Source organism: Heloderma suspectum, chromosome 8 (genome assembly GCF_057233095.1).
Source record: "Heloderma suspectum isolate Gila_16-S chromosome 8, 16-S_ref, whole genome shotgun sequence".
NCBI lineage: Eukaryota > Metazoa > Chordata > Lepidosauria > Squamata > Helodermatidae > Heloderma > Heloderma suspectum.
This window is the reverse complement of record NC_139465.1, coordinates 40,335,561-40,355,593: the sequence shown is the minus strand read 5'-3', so window position 1 is coordinate 40,355,593 and position 20,033 is coordinate 40,335,561. Positions and strand designations below refer to the sequence as shown.

Here is a 20,033-nt window from a genome sequence, read left to right as displayed (position 1 = left end):
ACCTCCAAGTCTAACTCACCCCTAGCTTTATTATTTTTTATTTATTTTATTTATTTCATTTATATCCTGCCTTTTTTCCTCCAAGGAACTCAAGGCAGCATACATAATCCTCCTCCTTCTTCCATTTTATCCTCACAACAATAACCCTGTGAGGTAGGTTGGGCTGAGAGTCTGTGACTGGCCCAAAGTCACCCAATGGGCTTCCATGGCTGAGTGGGGACTAGAACCCGGATCTCCCGACTCCCAGTCCAGTACTCCAGCCACTACACCTGATTAGTTTAAAATAGAGATCTGAGAAACTGGGCTTGTTTAAATAATGGGGAGTAAACACAAATGGAAGTATAATCATATCAATATATAGAAACATTTACTATAATTTAGTTACTTGTCTCATCTACAAAAGTATCCTGAATGAAAAATGAAAGTTTTAAAATTGCTACTGCTTCTTGTTTTGAATACATTGCAAGAAGCAAAAACAGTCGCAGATTAAGGTGATCATTTTTATGTGTTTCCTGAATGAAATACACCTCTACTTTCTCGTGTTTTATTTATTGGTTGGTTGATTTCTTTTATTTGGAGAATATAATCTTTTAGAGTTATTTTTATTTTTGTATTTTTTATTTTTTTAGCGTTCACTCTTATTTCTAAGTTCAGTTGCTGCAGTTGATTCCATCTAGTCAGACCAGACAAAAGTGTCTGGAAAGCATTGTTTAACTCAATAGAACTGAAACTCAGGGTGATTTCAGACAAAACTTCTATCAGAGACTCATCCCGCCTCATTCACCCTGCCTCATTTTATGGGGTCCAGATGTTGTCGTCTTCATCTTGTAACCCTCTTGGTCCCGCTGGTTTTTTTTTCTTTCCACAAAAAAATCCAGTATGGAGGAAAAGATTGTATAGCTCCACCATGTATTTTAATTGGTAACACAAGGAATCTTGTCTGAAAGCACCTTTAGTGTATTAATATGGGTTTTTCTGTTATTTGCTTAGCTAATTTGAATTGCTAAACAATGAATTCCTTTTTTTTTTTTTCAGTTTTTCTTTGATGTAGGCAAGGCAATTAGTATGCAGGCTGACATTTAATTTTACAAAGCAGATCATATGACTTTAAACCTTTTACCATTTTTAAAAGCTACATTCATCATCATCCTTAGTATATTTAGGGTATGATCCAGCAATAGCTGAGTTTTAGTTACAGTGCAAGTGCTTAATCACAGCTGGATTTTACTCTTCTCTCCCTCATCCCCATCCACCCCACATCCCATTTTCTGGCAAATACTGAGGACAGATTCATAGGTGATTACCAGTCCCCTGTCCGAAACTATTTTCCTTTGGAAATTTCCTAGCTGACTTTGTTCCATTGGTATGATGCATCCCACCAGACCTCGGGTGAACAACTTCTTCAGCACTAAGAACCAAATTTTGTCACGTATTTTAACACTGGTCTATGCTAATGCTGAGAGGCTTTTCTTGTCTTTTGAAGTGTGATAGTCCTATCTTACTGTATAGTCCTGTATAATACATTCAAAAGATGTTTTACTGTATATGTGAATGTATAATTATTAGTATATCATAATATCCTCCCCCTCTTTTAGTGATTTTATATGTGACCTGTTCCCAGTAAAAATAGCTTTCATAATGTATCTAGCTTGCAAAGCTTTGGCTTAAAAGTATAAGTGTGAAGCTAGTTGCTTGCTGGAAATTACTTTTTCACTGAAATGGCTACTCAGCTTGAGGTTTCTGTTTGTATATGTTGGAATATGGCATTCAGTTAAAGCATTTCTGTTTTCTATATGCTTGCAAAATTAGAAAATACAAACTGTAGCTCAGTGTTCCCTACAAGGCTGTCTGCTGTAGTGAAACATAGATGACTTGCCTTTTTATTTGAACAAAAAGCTCTATACTTTGATCATAAGAAATAAAAAAAAAAAATTCAAATGATTCCCCATGCAAATTTTTTAAGTTTTGCCTCTTACTGAAATGTGGCTATGTTTGTGAAATGAAGAAACACTATTTGATCACATGTTTTCATGATTATTGAAACACTTTACTTAGTGCAGCCTAATTCCATTTTTTTTTTATTTAGAAGGTGTCAATCCTAATGTTGCCTGGTTTCTTGGCATACAAATCAATACGCTGATGTGAACATCTGCCTGAATTAGAACTCGCCATTTTGGGTGTGCTTTGTCTTTGATACACATTAATAACATTCTGTTTTTGGAACGATTGGTTCTTTAAAAAGCACATGAGAGTCATTTCTGAATATTTATAGTGCTTTTTCCATCAAGTTGTGTTAAGGCCCTCTTCATGTGACTCTCCAGTATTAAAGCTTCCTTAGCTTAGGCATTTAACTGTCCATGAAAAAAATATTGGAAAGCTTTCAGCAAAAATGGAGAAGAGGTGAAGACAGTAGAGAGAAACATCTAAAGTTAGAGGGAAATACCTTGAAGCCTTCTGAGTTGAGATTAACGTAAGTGCCATGGAATCTGCAAAATTCACAGGATAAACTGCAGAAGAAATCCATCCCACAAAGGACCTCTTTTAAGGGGAAGGGGGGGCTTAACTTCTCTTCACCCCTGAGGTGCATAAACAATTCCCAAATTTGTGCAAATTTCCAAAATTGGAAATTTCCCCCATAGACTAAGGCCTGGGTGATTTAAAATGTGCACATTTTGAGAAAGTTGTGAATTTTTCAGTACACATTTTGCAAACATGAAAGCAAGTTTGGGAATTTGCAAACATTTTCAGAGAAAATGCACTCTAGTTTGCATTCAGGATTGCAAACAGGGCATTGTTTTAGTGATTTGCAGACTGAAACAAAATTCTCATACATCCCAAGGCCCAGTTCACTTGTCACAATAATCCAGGATTCCAGAGAATCGTGGCTTATTGTGATCAAGGAAGTGTGTTTATGCATGCTGCCTGAACATTTCCTCTTGACTCCCCCTGCAAGTGGGATCAGCTGAACAATCCACACACCCTCCACCTGTGATTTATTGTGATGTCCAATCCTGGGATTCTGGCTTGTCTCTTCCCCAGACAAACCAGAGCTGTGATTTGTTACTGACTTATAACTGGCTTGTTTGGAGGAGAGATAAACTAGAATCCCCAGTCAAAACATCACAATAAACAAACCACAGACAGAGGGTCCATTTAGCCACTCTTGCTTGTGGGAGGAGCCAGGCAGGAGAGATTGATCAGCATTAATAAGCATGCTTCTTGATCACAATAACCCAGGATTCCCCTTATTTGTAGGGAAAAGTGCCAGAGTAATTGTGAGTGCCATAGTGGGGAAGAGCAAGGGCATGGGAAGGAGAGAGGGGCTAGCAACTGTTTTGTCAGCTATTCACAATGCTGTTTTAGAATGTCATTTGAAACATTCTTTTGCTTTGCTTTTAAAATGTTACAGACATTTTTAACCATTTTCCTTCTCCTTTTGCCCCTCTTTCCCTCCCCATGTTAATTCAGGCAAGAAGACAACAAGACCCTAGCCCTGGATCAAACCTAGGAAGTGGTGATGATCTCAAACTGCGTTAAAAGAAGCAACTGCTGTGCCATGCGTGTGCTTTTTAAACTTGTCAAATAGTGGAATTAACAGACCAGAAACTGTGATAACTGGGTATATACTATAGTCTATTCCCTGACCTGTGGCAGCCAAACTATCATGTCCTGCCGTGGTTTGCACTATGTTTGTGTTGCATTATCTGCATTTCTGTTCTTTAAGCATGTCACCAATGGGAATCTGAAATTCTTGTTTTTCTATGCAAGCTTATAATTCTGTTGGCACTACGTTAGTGAGGAAAGTTACTTTTATGCAGCTATAAAACAGTTCCTCGACTGGCAAAATCTGTTCATTTCAGTGTAGGTCAAAACATTGCAGAATAAAGTTTTTTGTGTCTTTTTAAAAAATCAAAACTTTCTAAACTAATTTTTATATGGGATTTTTGGAGGTTAGTTTGTCACTGTGTTCTTGCTTTTTAGACATGCATTCTCCGTGGTTTTGCCTTTTTTTTGCACTTTTTTTTTTCTCTAAACTTGCAACACATTTTATTCTTTTTTCATTATGCAACCAAAAAACAAGTAACAGTGTTGTCAATTGATTTCTTGAATTACTTTTTTTTAGAATCCCATGATATTGTTTAGCATTTAAGTTATGTTTCAGATGGCAAAACATCTAAAGAGATTTTAATCTGTCAGCATGCAGATTGTAGGTTGTAGATTCTATTCTGCACTTACTAGTTAGCAGTTAATGTGCCCCCTGTTCAGATAAACCTATTGAAACTCATTGCAGACTCTTTGATTTTAATCAGGGACTCCATAAAATAGATCTAAAACAGGGCACCAAAACTTTGTAGGTAAGTTTAACAGTATGCTAGGCAGAGAATAATGGTGTTACCTTTACTGCAATCATGTTGAAAATAACTGCTTAAATTGTTATTATATCCTGTTCTTATTTTAACAACTGGAAATATGAATTGAGGCATTTGAATTGTATGCAGGAAGTCTTGTACTGGCTGAAAAATACCTTGGTGTTCTTATTAACAATTTTGTTACAATTCTTTCCAGTAGGGTAAGATTTGAGGCAGAATAAATAGTTATTGTTCAGTTTTGCAGATTATTCCCTGCTTCGTTGGATCTGTTACTCAACACAGTACTGTTTGCTGAATGTTGTACACAGTAGTTTTTGTTGTTCAGCTTATTTTGTGGAGGGAATATTTTCTAAGTGATCAATTTGAGACTTTTAAACTGCAGAGTTCATTTTCTATATTTTTATGACTTGGGTATGGCCATCTGCAGGGGGAGGTTGCCCCCGCCCTTAGATTGAGCAGTAACCCTCAGAATCCCAACTTTCATTTAAAACAAGAAGTATCTAGCCCTTTGTGAACCTGAGGAATGAGCCAAAATGTGCAGGCACTATTCAGCCCGTTTGTATTAGGAGAAACTAGTCTCCCATCTATAGGTGTTTTAGCGAATGAATGAAGTCCTTGCTGTGATTAATATTCAGGAAAGAAGAGTTAGCTATATAGACAAAGTGCAGAGTAACACACCCATTATCTGGAGAAGGAACTTCCTGGCTAATTTTAAAGCTGGGCCGGGGCGGGGAGTGTCTTCCCTTGTGGAGAAGTGACTGCTGCCCCATAGCAAACCATTTAGAGAGCCAGGATTTTAGTGTGGCTGTGACTGGGAAGTAGTATGTCTACCCAAAAATAAAAGATAGCATCAAAAGCAGAAATGAATGGTCTTTTTAATTCAGATCTTATTTCATATCCACAAAAGGTGCTGTTTTCTTTTTGAGTTTGTAAACAGTGTAATTCAGTAGCGTATGACAACTCTGCAGTGTTATCCAGTCTCCTGGCAAGAAAACACAGGGGGACTATGGATTTGATTGTAGCAGCAGTGGGGAAGGGGTGATTGCTTTCCCACCTGTGGGAGGAAAATAGAGGGATTCATGGTGGAGGATTTTGCTTGCAAAAATAGCTCAAATCTTGCATCCCTCATAGTACCATTGCTGGCAGTCAGCTTTGCCCCCACTTCTCCCTGCATCTCCCTAAATTAGCATTTCCCAACCTGATACCTTTTGGACTTCAACTCCCAGCAGCCACAGCTAGCATGGCCAATGGTCAAGAATGCTGGGAATTGCCATCCAAAACATCTAAAGGGCAACAGGTTGGGGAAGGCTGCTTTAAAATAAACAAACCCTGAAATAACCATGTATAGTTTGATCCTCAGGTTTGTTAAACTGTGCTTTAAAATGCTGCAGTAGAAGTTATTACCACCCTCACCTGGTCATGTTGTCAATGCTAATTTGAATTTCCAGCCAATATACCCACATACATTGCTCAGAATAGCAAAGCAACTTGAAGTAAGAATGTTTGTTCAATATGAAATGTTTTATGCATTTAAATTTCCATTTGCATATTTTGTATTTATATACTCCACCCTTCTGAAATATTCCTGCAGATGCCAATGTGACTAGGATGCATTATTCCTTATTAATGATAATAGTTGAACTTAAAACAATTACAAATACTTTTACATTTTGAAATAGCTGATGAAACATCTCTACACAAGACAACTCTGAATTCTCTGTATAATCTAACACCTGTTCCCAAATAGGTTGCTGTCAAATCTCATGTTTTAAATTTCAATATCTTTCTGTGTATGTCTTCCTTCTTTAGTTAAGAAATGGTCCAAAATGTTTTTCTGTTGCTGATGAATTCTAACCTGGGGTGTTCTCTTCCCTTGTATTCTGAAAGAGTGTGGTGTTACCTGATTGTTTTCACCTACAACACTCTTCAACCCCCGCCATTGGCTATGCTGGCTAGGGCTGATGGGAATTGTAGGCCAAAACATCTGGAGGGCAGCAAGTTGCCCACCCCTGAGCTAGTGGTTCCATAGTACACAAATTATGCTATTGCGGATAAACTTTTGCTGTCTAACTTTTTTCCTATTTTCTAGAATTATGCTACTTAATTGCTATGTTCAGACAGTCATATCTTGGTTTAATAAGCTGAGATGTGAACAAGTCTTTTGCGTATGCATGTAGTCTTTTCATTCCTCCCTTACATGTGAGCAAACCAGAAAGTCTCTAACCATAATTTCTCATTTTGTCCAAACAAGAAAGCTATTGTTACTAACTTTGGGAACAAGCCAGAATTTTAAACCAGCTTCAAAATGTGGTTTAATATCCTAGCTTGTTCTGAACTTGGTTACTGTATTTTCCTGGTTTGGATTAAGTGGGAAAATGTAGTTAATAGGGGCATTCTGGTTTGATTGCAATGCAAAGAGAGAAGCAAAGAAGCTGCTTAAGCAGGCAAGAGGCTTGTTCACATCTCATCTTATTAAGCCAAAATATGATTGTCTGAACCAGATCACTATGTCTTAATGCTGGCATTAAGATCACAAGCCCTTTCCCTCTGCTAGTAAGTGCAGACCTGTTAAACTTAAAACATTAAGTTATTGATGCAATTTGATATTTTTTCATAATTCTATTTAAACAGAAGTTGCATCATCTTTGAACTAATCTCTTAAGAGTTGCCTTAAGTTTCAAGATTGCTTCTGCTATTTTTTTCTGTTATGTTAACCATATGTTCATAATAAACTTCTGTGTAGTGAAAAAAAGTGGCTGTAGTTTCCTTTCCGGCAGTTAGTGATCAGTGCTAATTCATGCCGTTGTATGTTTAGGGATTAAGAACAATTCGGCAAATGTTCCAAAGTACTGCCCTCTTTTGCAGAGTGGTGGATAGCTTACTGTTGATTTTTAAGAATTATGGTGGCATCCAAGGGCTATTTTAGTCCTTTTATTCCCTTTTTGTGAATACAGTCAATGCCCTAACATTACCCTAACTCTTAGTCAAGAGTTCAGTCATATAAATATTATATGAAAGTTAAATGTTTACATTAGGGTCTGGAACCTGGAGGAACCAGTTCTGACATCCAATTCTAATGAAAGTCAACTTCATTACTAATTTTCAGTAATACATGATGCACTTGCACACTCATGCAGAGGATCTTGACAGAGTTCAGTAGAGCCCTGTTCTCCCCCCACATCTCCTCCTACATGCAGATACATGTATAGTGTGAGTGGATAAGTGGAAATAGGTTGTCTGCGCAACTGTCTCATATCCCCATCCAACATTCCTTCCCCATTCCTGGCAAATTATTCATGCTCAGAACATGAGGAATTTGTTTCAAGCAGAGAGGCAGGGGAGCTAGCTTATGCAGTCTTATGCCCACTTATCTAAGGGTACACTCCATTGAGTTCAATGGAGTATTTCTGAGTTGACATGTATAATAGGATTGGTGAGTTAGGTTGTTAAAAGTGTGTGATACACATTCTTGGGGGGGGGGGAGGAACCAGCATTTTGTGGATGGACTTCCACTCATACAACAAGACTTTCTCCCTCTTTCCCCCCCTGCACCCCCACCCCCTGTCTTCTTCAGAGGATCCTTTACAGATGGTTTGTGTTAACCTTGTACAGCTCAATTCATCCACCTCTAGTTTCTGCTTTACTTTTATCTTGAAAGTAATTCTTACCTTCCTTGCTACCGAGGATTGTATTAAGCGTAAAATGCTGTCTTTCTGTGTCCCCACCTTCCTAATACATATGTTATAAAGAAGGCTATTTTATTTTAATGTGTATCTTCTTTTTGTTAATGTTACCAATATAAAATATTAACAATGGTTGCTGGCTGGGGATGGTGGTAGTTCTAGCCCAACACATTTAGTGGGCACCAACTTTGGGGGAAGACTGAAGTAGAACATTACCTTAACTTTAGGTGCCTTTAGTTGTAGTTCAGTGATCAAGTCTCCACAATAAAAATTAATTTTGCCATATTCTAGGAGGCAGAGGCTTCTTTAAGGGCACAGGGTGGGGGGTGGTGAGGAGACTTTTACAGCTTTTTGCAAGAGCAATAAACCCACTGCTGAACTACTTACAAATGTACTTGGATAAGTGTTTTTGAATCTATATGAGGGACACTTAACATTTTGTACTTCAATTCAGCTGGGATGCAGCTTTTATCATTTAACAACCCATTAAATCATAAGAAACCCAGTAAGGTAGGTCATGAGTCTATTATTCCTATATTATAGAAGTAGTGACTGAGGCTTGAGTCATAACTTACCTAAGGCAATGTAATGAGTTAATAGCCAAAACGAGAATTGAACTGTGCAGCTTCCTGGTTCACATCTCTCAAACACAATTGCTGTCATTTAGCAAGTTCTTGGGGCACATGCCAGAGATTTCACAAGTACGGCTGAGGCTTTTCCTCTGATTTGTGCTCCGGTGCCACACATGTGCTTCCCATAACTGGGGAGGTGGGGATGATGCAGAGCTTATAATACTGATTTGGGATGGTGTGTAGCATCAGTGTATAGTGAATGATTCCAGCTGCTTGTACTTCCAGTGAGAACCAATTCATGCTTTTTTCATACAATACTACTTGAAGAAATCCATTATACTGATCTAACAATGAAGCAGGTGAAATGGATTTCAAGGAACAAACAGGTGGAGGTATATTTAAACTGTTTTTGTAAAGCCTATTGAAAAGAGTTTCTATAGATAAATGTGTGTAGGAGGGACTTGCAGACACAGCTGCCTGTATTTCCTTTTCCTGCGTGATGATAATACAAAAGTGCTGTTCAGAAAATGGGGGAGGGGTGGTTGCTATATGTTTTCAATATATGGAGCTACTGGATCCAGTACACATCCCATTGAAGTCAGCTACTATTATTCTCATGTTAACAGTGTATTTGTATCCGTAGTCTTGTATGCTAATAGGTGTTAAAAGTAGCCAGAGGGCAGACAGGTGAGCACCAAATGAAATGCATGTGGCAGTTGCTAAGCACTAAATATTACTTTGCAGGGACCTGGGAGAAGACTAAATTTCTATAGGTCAGAGAACCCCTACAGTATGTGAAATCAAGAAGAAATCTTGTTTTTAGTCTTTTTGAAGAAGACCCCTTGCTACTAGAAGCTGGCATGGACCAAAGACTGCTTGCAAACTACTCTGAAAACAGAAAATAGTGCACAGGTACCTGCACAGCAGACGGGACCCAAAGAGGAAAGTTTTGAGGAGCTGATGTACTAGGGCAGGGATAGACAACCTGGTGCCTTCCAGATCTTTTGGACTACAACTCCCATAATCCCTCACTGTTGGCCATGCTGGCTGGGGCTAATGGGAGTTGCAGTCTAAAACATCTGGAGGGTACCAGGATGCTTATCCTTGCACCAGACAAACAAGCTATTGTATGCACATACATGCTGGATCAGGATGTGTGGACTAAAGCAGCTGCACACCCAGTTACAGCCTACCCATGCTTAGGAGGAGATGTAAGTCAGTGGTAGTTCACATGCTTTGCATATAGAATGTTCCAGGTTCAATCCACAGTTAAAAAGATCAGATAGCTGATAATGTGAAAGACTTCCCGAGACTTCAGAGAGCTTCTGCTTGTCAAATTTCTTTATTTGCAAATATAATAAATCAAAAAGAAAGCCACAAAAGAAAAGGGGAAGGCTATATCTTAAAGCCTATACATACACAAAAATCGTTTACATCACCCTTAATAAAAACGGAATAAAAAGATAGGGGAAAGGATTTAACACTTCTATTTTAAATATATGTAGTCCATGTATCTAAATAAGTACCCATATGAGATTGACAGTTGTAAGAGATATCAAATCTAGCAAGAGCAGTAAGATCTTCAGACCATTGAATGATAGGTGGTGGGTGTTTATCCTTCCAAGCTTGAATAAGTCTCTGCCTGTCAAACAATACTGGGCTAGAGGGATGAATGGTATGACTTGGTATAAGGCAGTTTCTGTGTTTCTACTTGTCATTTTTCTGGACCGCCTGTAGCTTGGTCATAGAGCAAATGTTTTGCATGCAGAAGGTCTCGGGTTCAACCCCTGGCATCTCCTGTAGGGCTGAGCAAGACTCTTGTCCTGGAGAGCCACTGTCAGGTAGTATAGACACTTCTGAGCAGAATAGAGCAGCCTTGGTAGAAACCATCTTCATGTGTTCACACTGTATTATTGCAAATTGGTCACAACAGACTATCAAGTGGTCCACATTTTTGTCCAGTGGGCTAGAGTAATGGAGCACTCTAAAAAAAGCTCTGTTGGGTGACTGCAGACACAATCGTACCAGAGAAGAACAATTTGCAACTGTCATCGCCACAGATTAGGCTTTCAAATGAGCTCAAGCCCCTGTTTACTTGGGCTCCTGACTTTTCCAACAGTGTCACTCTAATCGCTGTCCCCTTGTTTCACTACCCCCAGTTCCCTTGGAAAACCAGGACTCTTGTTTGACTCTTAACTCCGCAGGAGAGGATGCTCAGGAGATCGTATGCTTATCCTCGTATGCTTAAGGTGACAAGAAAATCCCCAAGAGCCCTCTGAAAACCACCTGAATCCATCTGAACCCATCAGCTTCCTGGGCCCGACCATCTTAATTAGTTCCCTATCCCTGTAGAGGGATGCAGAACCTTAGGCCCAGGGGACAAATCTGACCCTTATGAGGTCCCCACCTGGCCCTTTGGGTTCTCCTGAGGCCCATGTCCCTTTCCCTTGACCCCAGCCACCAATCATTTGGTGGTTTTCTAGCTTTTGTGAAGAAAATTTTTGTTTCCATCCTAAAAGGCTGAAATGCCTCTCCTTAGTTCCTGGCAGTAAGAGCTTTAAGCTAAAATATGCTGGCAGTTTGGCCCTATCCCTTTCACCTTTGGCCCTGCCCACCAGTGTAATGCCTCCTCCCTGAAAGCTTACCCGAAACTGAATCTGTCCCTCAGGCTGAAAGAGATTCTGTCCTGAACAGCCAGCTTCAGATACACACTCAAAACTGGAAAACAAGGATGAGGCACCTGGTCAGGAAGATAGAATCATCCCCTAGTTCTTGCCTACTACAACAGAGAACCCAGGTGAGCAAGGCTGGGAGCCATTTATTTCTCCAGTCTCACCAACAAGGTCTCTGTGATGCAAGCTAGGTTGGCATGATCATTCAGGATTAAGTCCTGGATGGCGACTGTTTTCCCATTCACCAACCTGGCATTCAGCAGCAGTACTTTCAACCTAGGAGGACCGCTCAGGCTCTCTAAAATGGGAGACAGCTTGGGAGCAACTAACACACATGTATTCCCTGTGACTACCTGTCTCCCACTGCCATATCTCCCTCTGCCCTCCACTGTTCCAGTGGCACCTCCCTGTCTCTTTTGAGATGCATCTCTTCTGCCAGCAAGCAATAACCACAGATCTAATAATAATATACAAAATAAATAGGCAGATGTACAGGCAATCACTTCCCTCCTCCCCTCTGTCCAACTAACAGGATGGCCTTTGTGAAGTGGCTCCCCAAACACACACACACACACACACACCAAGCTGATGCAAAGTGTCCGAAAGTTCCTGGGGGAAAGTGCAGAGTCACAGGCCTGATCCTTCAAGGAGATAGCACTCTGGCCCCAGGAATCTTTCTGGAGCAGCCACAGGCAGCAGGATGGTACAGCACACTCACAGTCCACCTGGGCAGGTAATCTCTTGTTCCTCTCCACCTGATCTGTTCTTGTAACGTACACACTGTGAAGTATATCTTCCCGGTATTTAAATGCATAAGCTTCTATATGAAGGATATGCATGAAAACTAACATGCAATCCCAAATTCCAAATTATTGATAGCTGGGTATTCACAGTGTGGTATAAATAGTAGAAAATGGAAAGTAATCCGCAACGGCAGTGGTGTCCGGAGTGTAAAGTGTATTGCTTTATTGGCAAGGGGATTGTAACTGGAGCATTGTGTGCCATACATGGAGTACTATGGTAGTTGGGCTGCCTTGGCCTTGCGCACATCGCCGTCATCATGGCTTGTACCTTTTACAACAGCCTGAGATCCAATGTGGAATAGTGGCTGTGTTGGACCAGGGAGATCTGGGTTCATAACTGCAGTTCAAGGATGCCACTCGCTGTATCACCTTGTGCTGATCATTCTTTGTCTAACCTACCCTGTAAGCCTGTACAAAAAAAAAATAAAAAATACCTGCACGTACTCTGAGCTTCAAGGTTTATTCTCTGTTTGGGATAGTATTTCCTCAAGTTAATAATAAAATCATAACAAGAAATATGAGGCATTAAGTAGTATTTCATTTCAGGTATACTTCATGAGGATTATCTGAAGAATATCTATGAAGAGGAACCTTGAAGTCTATACAGTTATTTGAATGTGTCCTTCCATGGTGACCCACTGGTGCTTGGTGATATCCTGTTGTCTTCGTTTTGGTTTAGAAAAGTGATAACTATCATGTTTCAAGAAAGTTCCATTTTGTGTTTTCGCTGCTTTCTGTTGTTTCATTAGTGTCTCCATTCATGCAATGTTTTATATTTGTTAGTGTCAGTATCAACACGTCTTTTTTGCCATTTTTGGCTATAGTGGCAACAAATACTTGCTTTATAGAAACCATTCAATGCTATCTCCTTGGCACTAGTTGTTCTTGAAAGATCATGAATTGGCTGATGATTCAGAATCTCTATACACTATCAGCATTATTAAAACATAACTACCCTCCTTTGTGGAAACTACTTTACAAAACTTTTCCCACGCTGGAGGAAGATCTGTTGTACAATTTGTTCAGTTTGTAGGGTGCAGAAGAAAAAAATGTGTGTTTTTGTTTTCTCACACCACAGTGTCACAGCATCCCTTAGTTTGAAAAGCCCATGACTCATTTCCTAAAGCTGTTTCTCTCCCTCCCCCCCCCCCCCAGCACTTCAGGAAAACTGATTTAAGTCTGAATGTGAGCTTTGGTCATGAAAACATGCTACTGTGGTTGATGGAAGAACTGGGACTAGTGTTTAAGTAGTGGGGAAACAAAGTATTTGCATGCAGTCCCATTTCTAATGTGGCACAAATACTTTAAGGCTGCAATCCTGTCCTCACTTACATGGGAGTAAGCCCCACTGAACTCAGTGGGATTTATTGCTGAGTAGATATGTATCGGATTGTGATGTTAAAGTGTTGACTCCCACTTCCAAAAATGTGTATTAGTGTCCATTTTAGTAATGCTGGCCTTATATCCACCTTGAGTGCCATTTTCTTGGTAGAAAGGCAGGGCATAAATCGAATAAATACATATCCATGAATAGAGGGGGAAATCTGTATTGCTCAATATTAGAACGCAGGGTCAAAAGTACAGTGTTCATCAACACTTCCACAGACCACCTGTTTGAAGCTCACAGACAACAGTTAGAGAAATCTATTACCGTAAGGTACGGCAGCCTTCAGATAGGCCAGCCCTATCATTAGCCAGAGTGAAGCAGTTGCCGCAAGTGGCAGAAGCTGGGAGGTAGCAGCAAGGTGTTGGAGGAGAGACCTTTGTGCCATGTGGCCTCTTCCGCACCCCCTAACTTAGCCTGCTGCCTTCAGGTGCAGTGGAGGATGTTGGCCCACCATCAATGCTGAAAACATATTAATCTGCTAGCCCAGTCAGCTTTTATAGGTGGAATGGGAGGGGGTGCCATCTTTTTTTTTGCAGGCAGCAAAATGACTTGGTCCAGCCCTGGCAGCCTTCCTCAGCCTGGTGCCTGCCAGATGTTTTGGCCCACAGCTCCCATAATCCCTGGCCATTTGCCATACCGTCTGGGGCTGATGGGAGTTATAGTTCAAACCATCTGGAGGGCACAAGGGTTGAGGAAGGCTGAGATACAGTAGTGGCCAGTAGCTTCAGTGACTAAAAAGAATAATAAAAAAGCTAAATCTATAGAGTACAGCATTCTCAATTACTATTAACGTGCTCAGAGGTAATGCACCTCCTACATAACTTCCTCTTACAGGAAGTAGAGGAAGGAACTGGAGGACTGGCTATCCTTGCCTTGATCCTAACCAACAGAGATGACTTGGTGGATAAAGTAGCAGTTACGGGAACTCTGGGGGAAAGCGACCATGTTGTACTTGAGTTCTTGACTCTAAGGGAAGCAAAAGCCAAGTGTAGTCAAACCCATACCCTGAATTTTAGGAAAGCTGATTTTAATACACTTAAAACAATGATAAGTAAGGTCCCATGGCAAGCGACGCTAACGAGAAAAGGAGTCCAAGATCGGTGGGAGCTTTTAAAAAAGGAAATTCTCAAGGAACCATTACAAACAATTCCAACAAGAAGAAAAGGTGGCATCACAAAAAGCTTAGAGATGACCTGAAAACAAAAAGGACACATATAGGAAGTGGAAGGAAGGCCAAGCAACAAAAGAAGAGTACAGGCAGGTAGCACAGAATTTCAGGGATGGCATCAGGAAGGCTAAAGCTGAGAACGAGCTGAGGTTAGCAAGGGATGCTAAAAGCAACAAAAAGGCTTTCTTCAGCTACATGCATAGTAAAACAGGAAAGAAATGGTGGTTCAGCTATTAAATAACAATGGCAAAATGATAACAGATGACAAATAAAAGGCAGAGATGCTCAGTTTCTACTTTGGCTCAGTCTTCTCCCAAAAGAGGGTCTATGACCCCCCTGGCAAAGGCAAAGTACAGGCTGAAGGGGCAGGATTGCAGATTGAGATTGATGGGCATATGGTCAAGGAACACCTAATTACTTTGAATGAGCTCAAATCTCCAGGGCCAGTTGAACTGCATCCTAGAGTAATAAAGGAACTGGCAGAAGAACTCTCAGAACCACTGTCTATTCTCTTTGAGAAATCATGGAGGACAGGGGAAGTGCCAGATGACTGGAGGAGGGCTAATGTTGTCCCTGTCTTCAAAAAGGGTAAAAAGGAGGAACTTGGGAACTACAGACGAGTCAGTCTGACATCAATCCCTGGGAAAATTCTGGAGCAAACGATAAAGCAATCCATCTGGAAGCACCTTGACAACAATGCAGTGATTACTCGAACCCAACATAGATTTGTCAAGAACAAATCCTCCCAGCCAAATCTGATCTCATTTTTTGATCAAGTAACCTCCCTTGTGGACCGTGGGAATGCTGTAGACATCATATACCTCGACTTCAGCAAAGCTTTCGACAAAGTGCCCCATGATCTCCTGATGAGCAAACTAGCTCAAAGTGGGCTGGATGAAACAACGATCCGGTGGACCCACAGTTGGCTACAGAATCAGACTCAAAAGAGTGCTTATCAATGGGATCTTCTCAAATTGGGCAGAGGTAATGAGTGGGGTGCTGCAGGGCCCAGTCCTGGGCCCAGTGCTCTTCAACATTTGTATTAATGACTTGGAGGAGGAGGTGCAGGGAATGCTGATCAAACTTGCAGATGACACAAAATTGGGCGGGATAGCTAATACTTTGGAAGACAGAAACAACATTCAAAGTGATCTTGATAGACTGGAGTTGCTGGGCAGAAAACAACAGAATGACATTTAATAGGGATAAATGCCAAGTTCTGCACCTAGGAAAAAGAAACCAAAGGCACAGTTACAAGATGGGGGATATGTGGCTCAACAACACTACAAGCAAGAAGGATCTTGGAATTGTTGAGCCAACAATGTGATGTGGCTGCAAAAAAGGCAAATGCTATTTTGGGCTGCATTAATAGAAGCATAGCTTCCAAATCCCAGGAAGTACTAGTTCCCCTCTATTCAGCTCTGGTTAGGCCTAGGGATGGCGGAGAATTTCGCCACAGATTTCAGTGAGGCCGAATGCACTGGCATTTGGCCCCCTGAAATCCATGGCGGAACGGCCTGCCCCCCCACCCCGCGGATCCCCCCTGGGACGAGACTTACCTGGGGCAGATGTTCCGGATGGCGGCGGCTGTTCTTCCGACCGGCTGCCACCATCACCATTTGCAGTCTGGTCTTTTTTTCTTTCTTTTTTTACCCAGACGCAATAGGCTACGTAAAGACTTACGTAGCCTATCACGTCTGGGTTAAAAAAAAAAAAAAAAAGCGTACGCAAATGGCGGCGGCTACGGCAGCTACCATTTGCGTTCCTTATTTTTCACCTTTTTAGTCTACGTAAATATTTACGTAGACTATTATGGCGAAAATAAAGGGGAACGCAAATAGCGTAGTGGGCACCGTAGCTGCCGCCATTTGCGTATGCATTTTTTTTACTTTTCTGTGATAGGCTATGTAAATATTTACGTAGGCTATCACGATTAAATACAGGGACACAAATGGCGGCAGCTATGGCCGCTGCCATTTGCGTCCCTGCTGCCCAGCAGCCAGATGCCCAGCTGCGGGCGGAGCTGGCTGGGCAGGACTCCGGGGGGAGGGATAGAGCGCCTCCCCCCCCACACCGTGAAGCAGATCCGCGAAACGGTAAGTGACTTTCGTACATCCCTAGTTAGGCCTCCTCTGGAGTACTGTGTCCAGTTCTGGGCACCACACTTTAAGAAGGATGCAGACAAACGGGAGAGGGTTCAGAGGAGGGCAACAAAGATGATCAGGGGACTGGAAACAAAGCCCTATGAAGAGAGACTGAAAGAACTGGGCATGTTTAGCCTTGAGAAGAGAAGACTGAGGGGAGATAGGATAGCGCTCTTCAAGGACTTGAAAGGTTGTCACAGAGAGGAAGGCCAGGATCTCTTCTCGATCATCCCAGAGTGCAGGACACGGAATAATGGGCTCCAGTTACAGGAAGCCAGATTCTGGCTGACCATCAGGAAAAACGTCCCGACTGTTGGAGCAATACAACAATGGAACCCATTACCTAGGAAGGTGGTGAGCTCTCCCACACTGGAGGCATTCAAGGGGAGGCTGGACAGCCATCTGTCAGGGATGTTCTGACTTGGATTCCTGCACTGAGCAGGGGGTTGGACTCGATGGCCTTGTAGGCCCCTTCCAAACCTACTATTCTATGATTCTATGACCTCACCCAAAAGTGAGGTCCATCACCATCATGCTCTGCTTCTCATGCCCATAGGCATCCAGCCAACCACTCTTCAAAACAGAATCCTGGACTAAGCTGACCTTGGCCTTATCCAGCAAGGCCATTCTAAGATGGAGGCAGGGTGCAGTCCTTGCTTAATGGAGGCAAAGTTTGCCCTTCTCTGCAGCACAGTAGACAAATGTTGTAACTGGGCAATCCACAGGAACACCCAATCATGCAGAAGTCTAGTCTGTGTGATTCTTCCCTGTTTAAATAAAGTGGAGTGTGTGGGTAAATCTTTCAGTGCAAACCAGGATTCTGTGCAAGTGCTGTTTCCCCAGGGTTCAGAACACAGTTACCTTTTATTGTTGCTGTGGAAGAGAAGGGAACAAAGTCGTTCCTCTACTTAGTGATGGTGATGCTGCCTCCTCCAAACATATTGTTAACTACTTAATATTACCCAAAATAGTGAGAAGACCAAGGGCAATGCTAAAGCTTTTAATTTCCTGTGGGCAAGCAAGAGCATAGGAGACTCGAGGCCCCTATGGAAGCAGGCAAATTCTCAGAAGCCAGCAACAAAAAGTCTCATTCCCAAAGAGGATCTGTACCCCGAAGCTGTTTCCATCTTGGTTAACTGCAGCCCCTTAGCTGTGTGTGTGTGTGTGTGTGCGCGCGTGCGTGCGTGCGTGCGCGCGCATTCAGACTGCAAAATCTCCTTCCTCCCTCACCGTCTCTTCTTCCAACTGTGATGGGCATGGTGTTCCAGATGCCAGAACACAGGAAGCTGCTTTATACTGAGTCTGACCCTTGGTCCATCTAGCCTAGATTTGTCAACAGTGACTGGCAGCAGCTCTCCAGGGCTCCAGGCAGGAGTTTTTCCAGCCCTGCTTGGAACTTGAACCTGGGACTTTTTGCATGCAAAGCAGGTGCTCTACCACTGAGCTACAGCCCCAGCAGCGCCATCAAGGAACTTCCAGCCCTTTTGTTAAGTCCCTCATCAGTTGATTTTGTCAGGCCAAACCAGAGGGATCAGCCCCTGTGTGCTAACCAAGACAGCTGCTTTCATATCAGTGTGAACTGAGCTGTACAGTCTTTGACCTCCCTATAAATTCTAACGCTGGAAAACAAAGGGGACATTTTCAGGGGTTAACTGGTGGTTAGAGGATGCTTAACCTTTCCCCCACCCACTGATTTCCCCCTGCAACTCCTCCCCACTGCAGGGTTTTGCCCATTTTCTTTCCCAATCAGGTCTATCTATCTATCTATCTATTTATTTATTTCTATACCGCCCAATAGCCGAAGCTCTCTGGGCAGTTCACAAAATTAAAACCAAACGGCGCACAATAAAACAATTTAAAATATATAGAACATTAAAACCACAATATAACAATACAACCACAATAAAACCTAGCAGCAATAAAAGGTGTCCCAAACCAGTCGTGTCCGACTCTAGGGTGCGGTGCTCATCCCCGTTTCTAAGCCGAAGAGCCAGCGCTGTCCGAAGACGCTTCCGTGGTCATGTGGCTGGCATGACTGAACACCGAGGTGCACGGAACGCTGTTACCTTTCCCGCCAAGGTGGTACCTATTTATCTACTTGCAATTTCTTGCTTTCGAACTGCTAGGTTGGCAGGAGCTGGGACTGAAGATGGGAGCTCACTCCATCACGTGGAACTCGGGTCTCGAACTGCTGACCTGCCGACCTTCCAGTCTGCAGTTCAGCATCTTCACCGCTAAGGCACCGCGGCCCCCTAGCAGCAGTGCAGGAATTTAAAATACAGATTTAAAACAGCAAAGCTAAAGTCTAGAAAGCTAAAATGCCTGGGAAAATAGAAAGGTCTTCACCTGGCACCGAAAGGAATACAATGTAGGTGCCAGGCGAACCTCACTAGGGAGCTCATTCCAGAGCCGGGGTGCCACAGCAGAAAAAGCCCTCCTCCTAGTAGCCACCCGCCTCACTTCTTTTGGCAGGGGCTCACGGAGGAGGGCCGCTGACTATGATCTTAAGGTCCAGGCAGGCACATATGCGAGGAGGTGATCCTTCAGATAACCTGGCCCCAAGCTGTTAAGGGCTTTAAATGTTAATACCAGCACTTTGAATTGGGCCCGGAAATGGACTGGCAGCCAGTGCAGCTGAAAAAGTACTGGCGTAATATGAGCTCGCAGGCCAGTCCCTGTTAACAATCTGGTTCAAGTTCTGAAACTGAAAAGTCCAGGTAGGACAGGTCCAAGATTTCTTTGCTGCCTGAGCTACAAGAGCAATCTCCACCCCACACCCAGTCCAGAGACATAGTAGGCAGGGTCAGCCAATCAACGCCAGCTCCAGGTTTTGGAGGGCCCTTGGGCAAGGCACCCTCAACAGGGCCCCTTCCTCAGTGAGTCTACCTTTTCACTGTCATCGTCACCTGCTGCTATAGCTCCTCATCCTAATCCTCATCATTGCTATCATTTGCTTGCTTGGTGAGCAGAGAGCCAGGAGGAATTAAGAAGTAGTGTCTGCTTCTCACCACCATAAGTAGTGGTGGTGAGGAGGAGCAAGTCCAGGGGGTCTCTTGTCAGTGGGCCCCTGTTGGGATGTGGGCCCTTGGCAGGTGCCCAACCATGCCTACCCTTGACATTGGCCCTGGGGCCAGTCACTTTGGCACCCAAGACAGAAAATCCTATAAGCACTTCTCCCCCTCCCTGGCAGTAAAAATGCAAAAGTAAAGCAATGGAGGAAGCCATCCTATCTGG

The 20,033-nt window shown here is 42.5% G+C and overlaps 1 protein-coding gene across 9 annotated transcripts in view; it reads left to right on the top strand.

Moving 5' to 3' along the window:
- CBFB (core-binding factor subunit beta) overlaps positions 1-8,337 on the top strand; it is a 56,888-nt gene extending 48,551 nt beyond the window's left edge. For 3 of the 9 annotated variants that reach the window (XM_084812082.1, XM_084812079.1, XM_084812081.1), the window contains one exon: positions 3,469-7,115. Coding sequence is in view for 4 of the 9 variants with exons in the window: in XM_084812079.1 (XP_084668205.1) it covers positions 3,469-3,491 (23 nt within the window). In the remaining 5 variants the exon portion in view is untranslated. Of the gene's footprint in view, positions 1-2,086; positions 2,178-3,468 lie in introns of all 9 variants that reach the window. The other 6 variants (XM_084812080.1, XM_084812077.1, XR_014784612.1 and 3 more) reach the window with 5 other exon arrangements.
- The last annotated feature ends 11,696 nt before the right edge of the window (positions 8,338-20,033 follow it).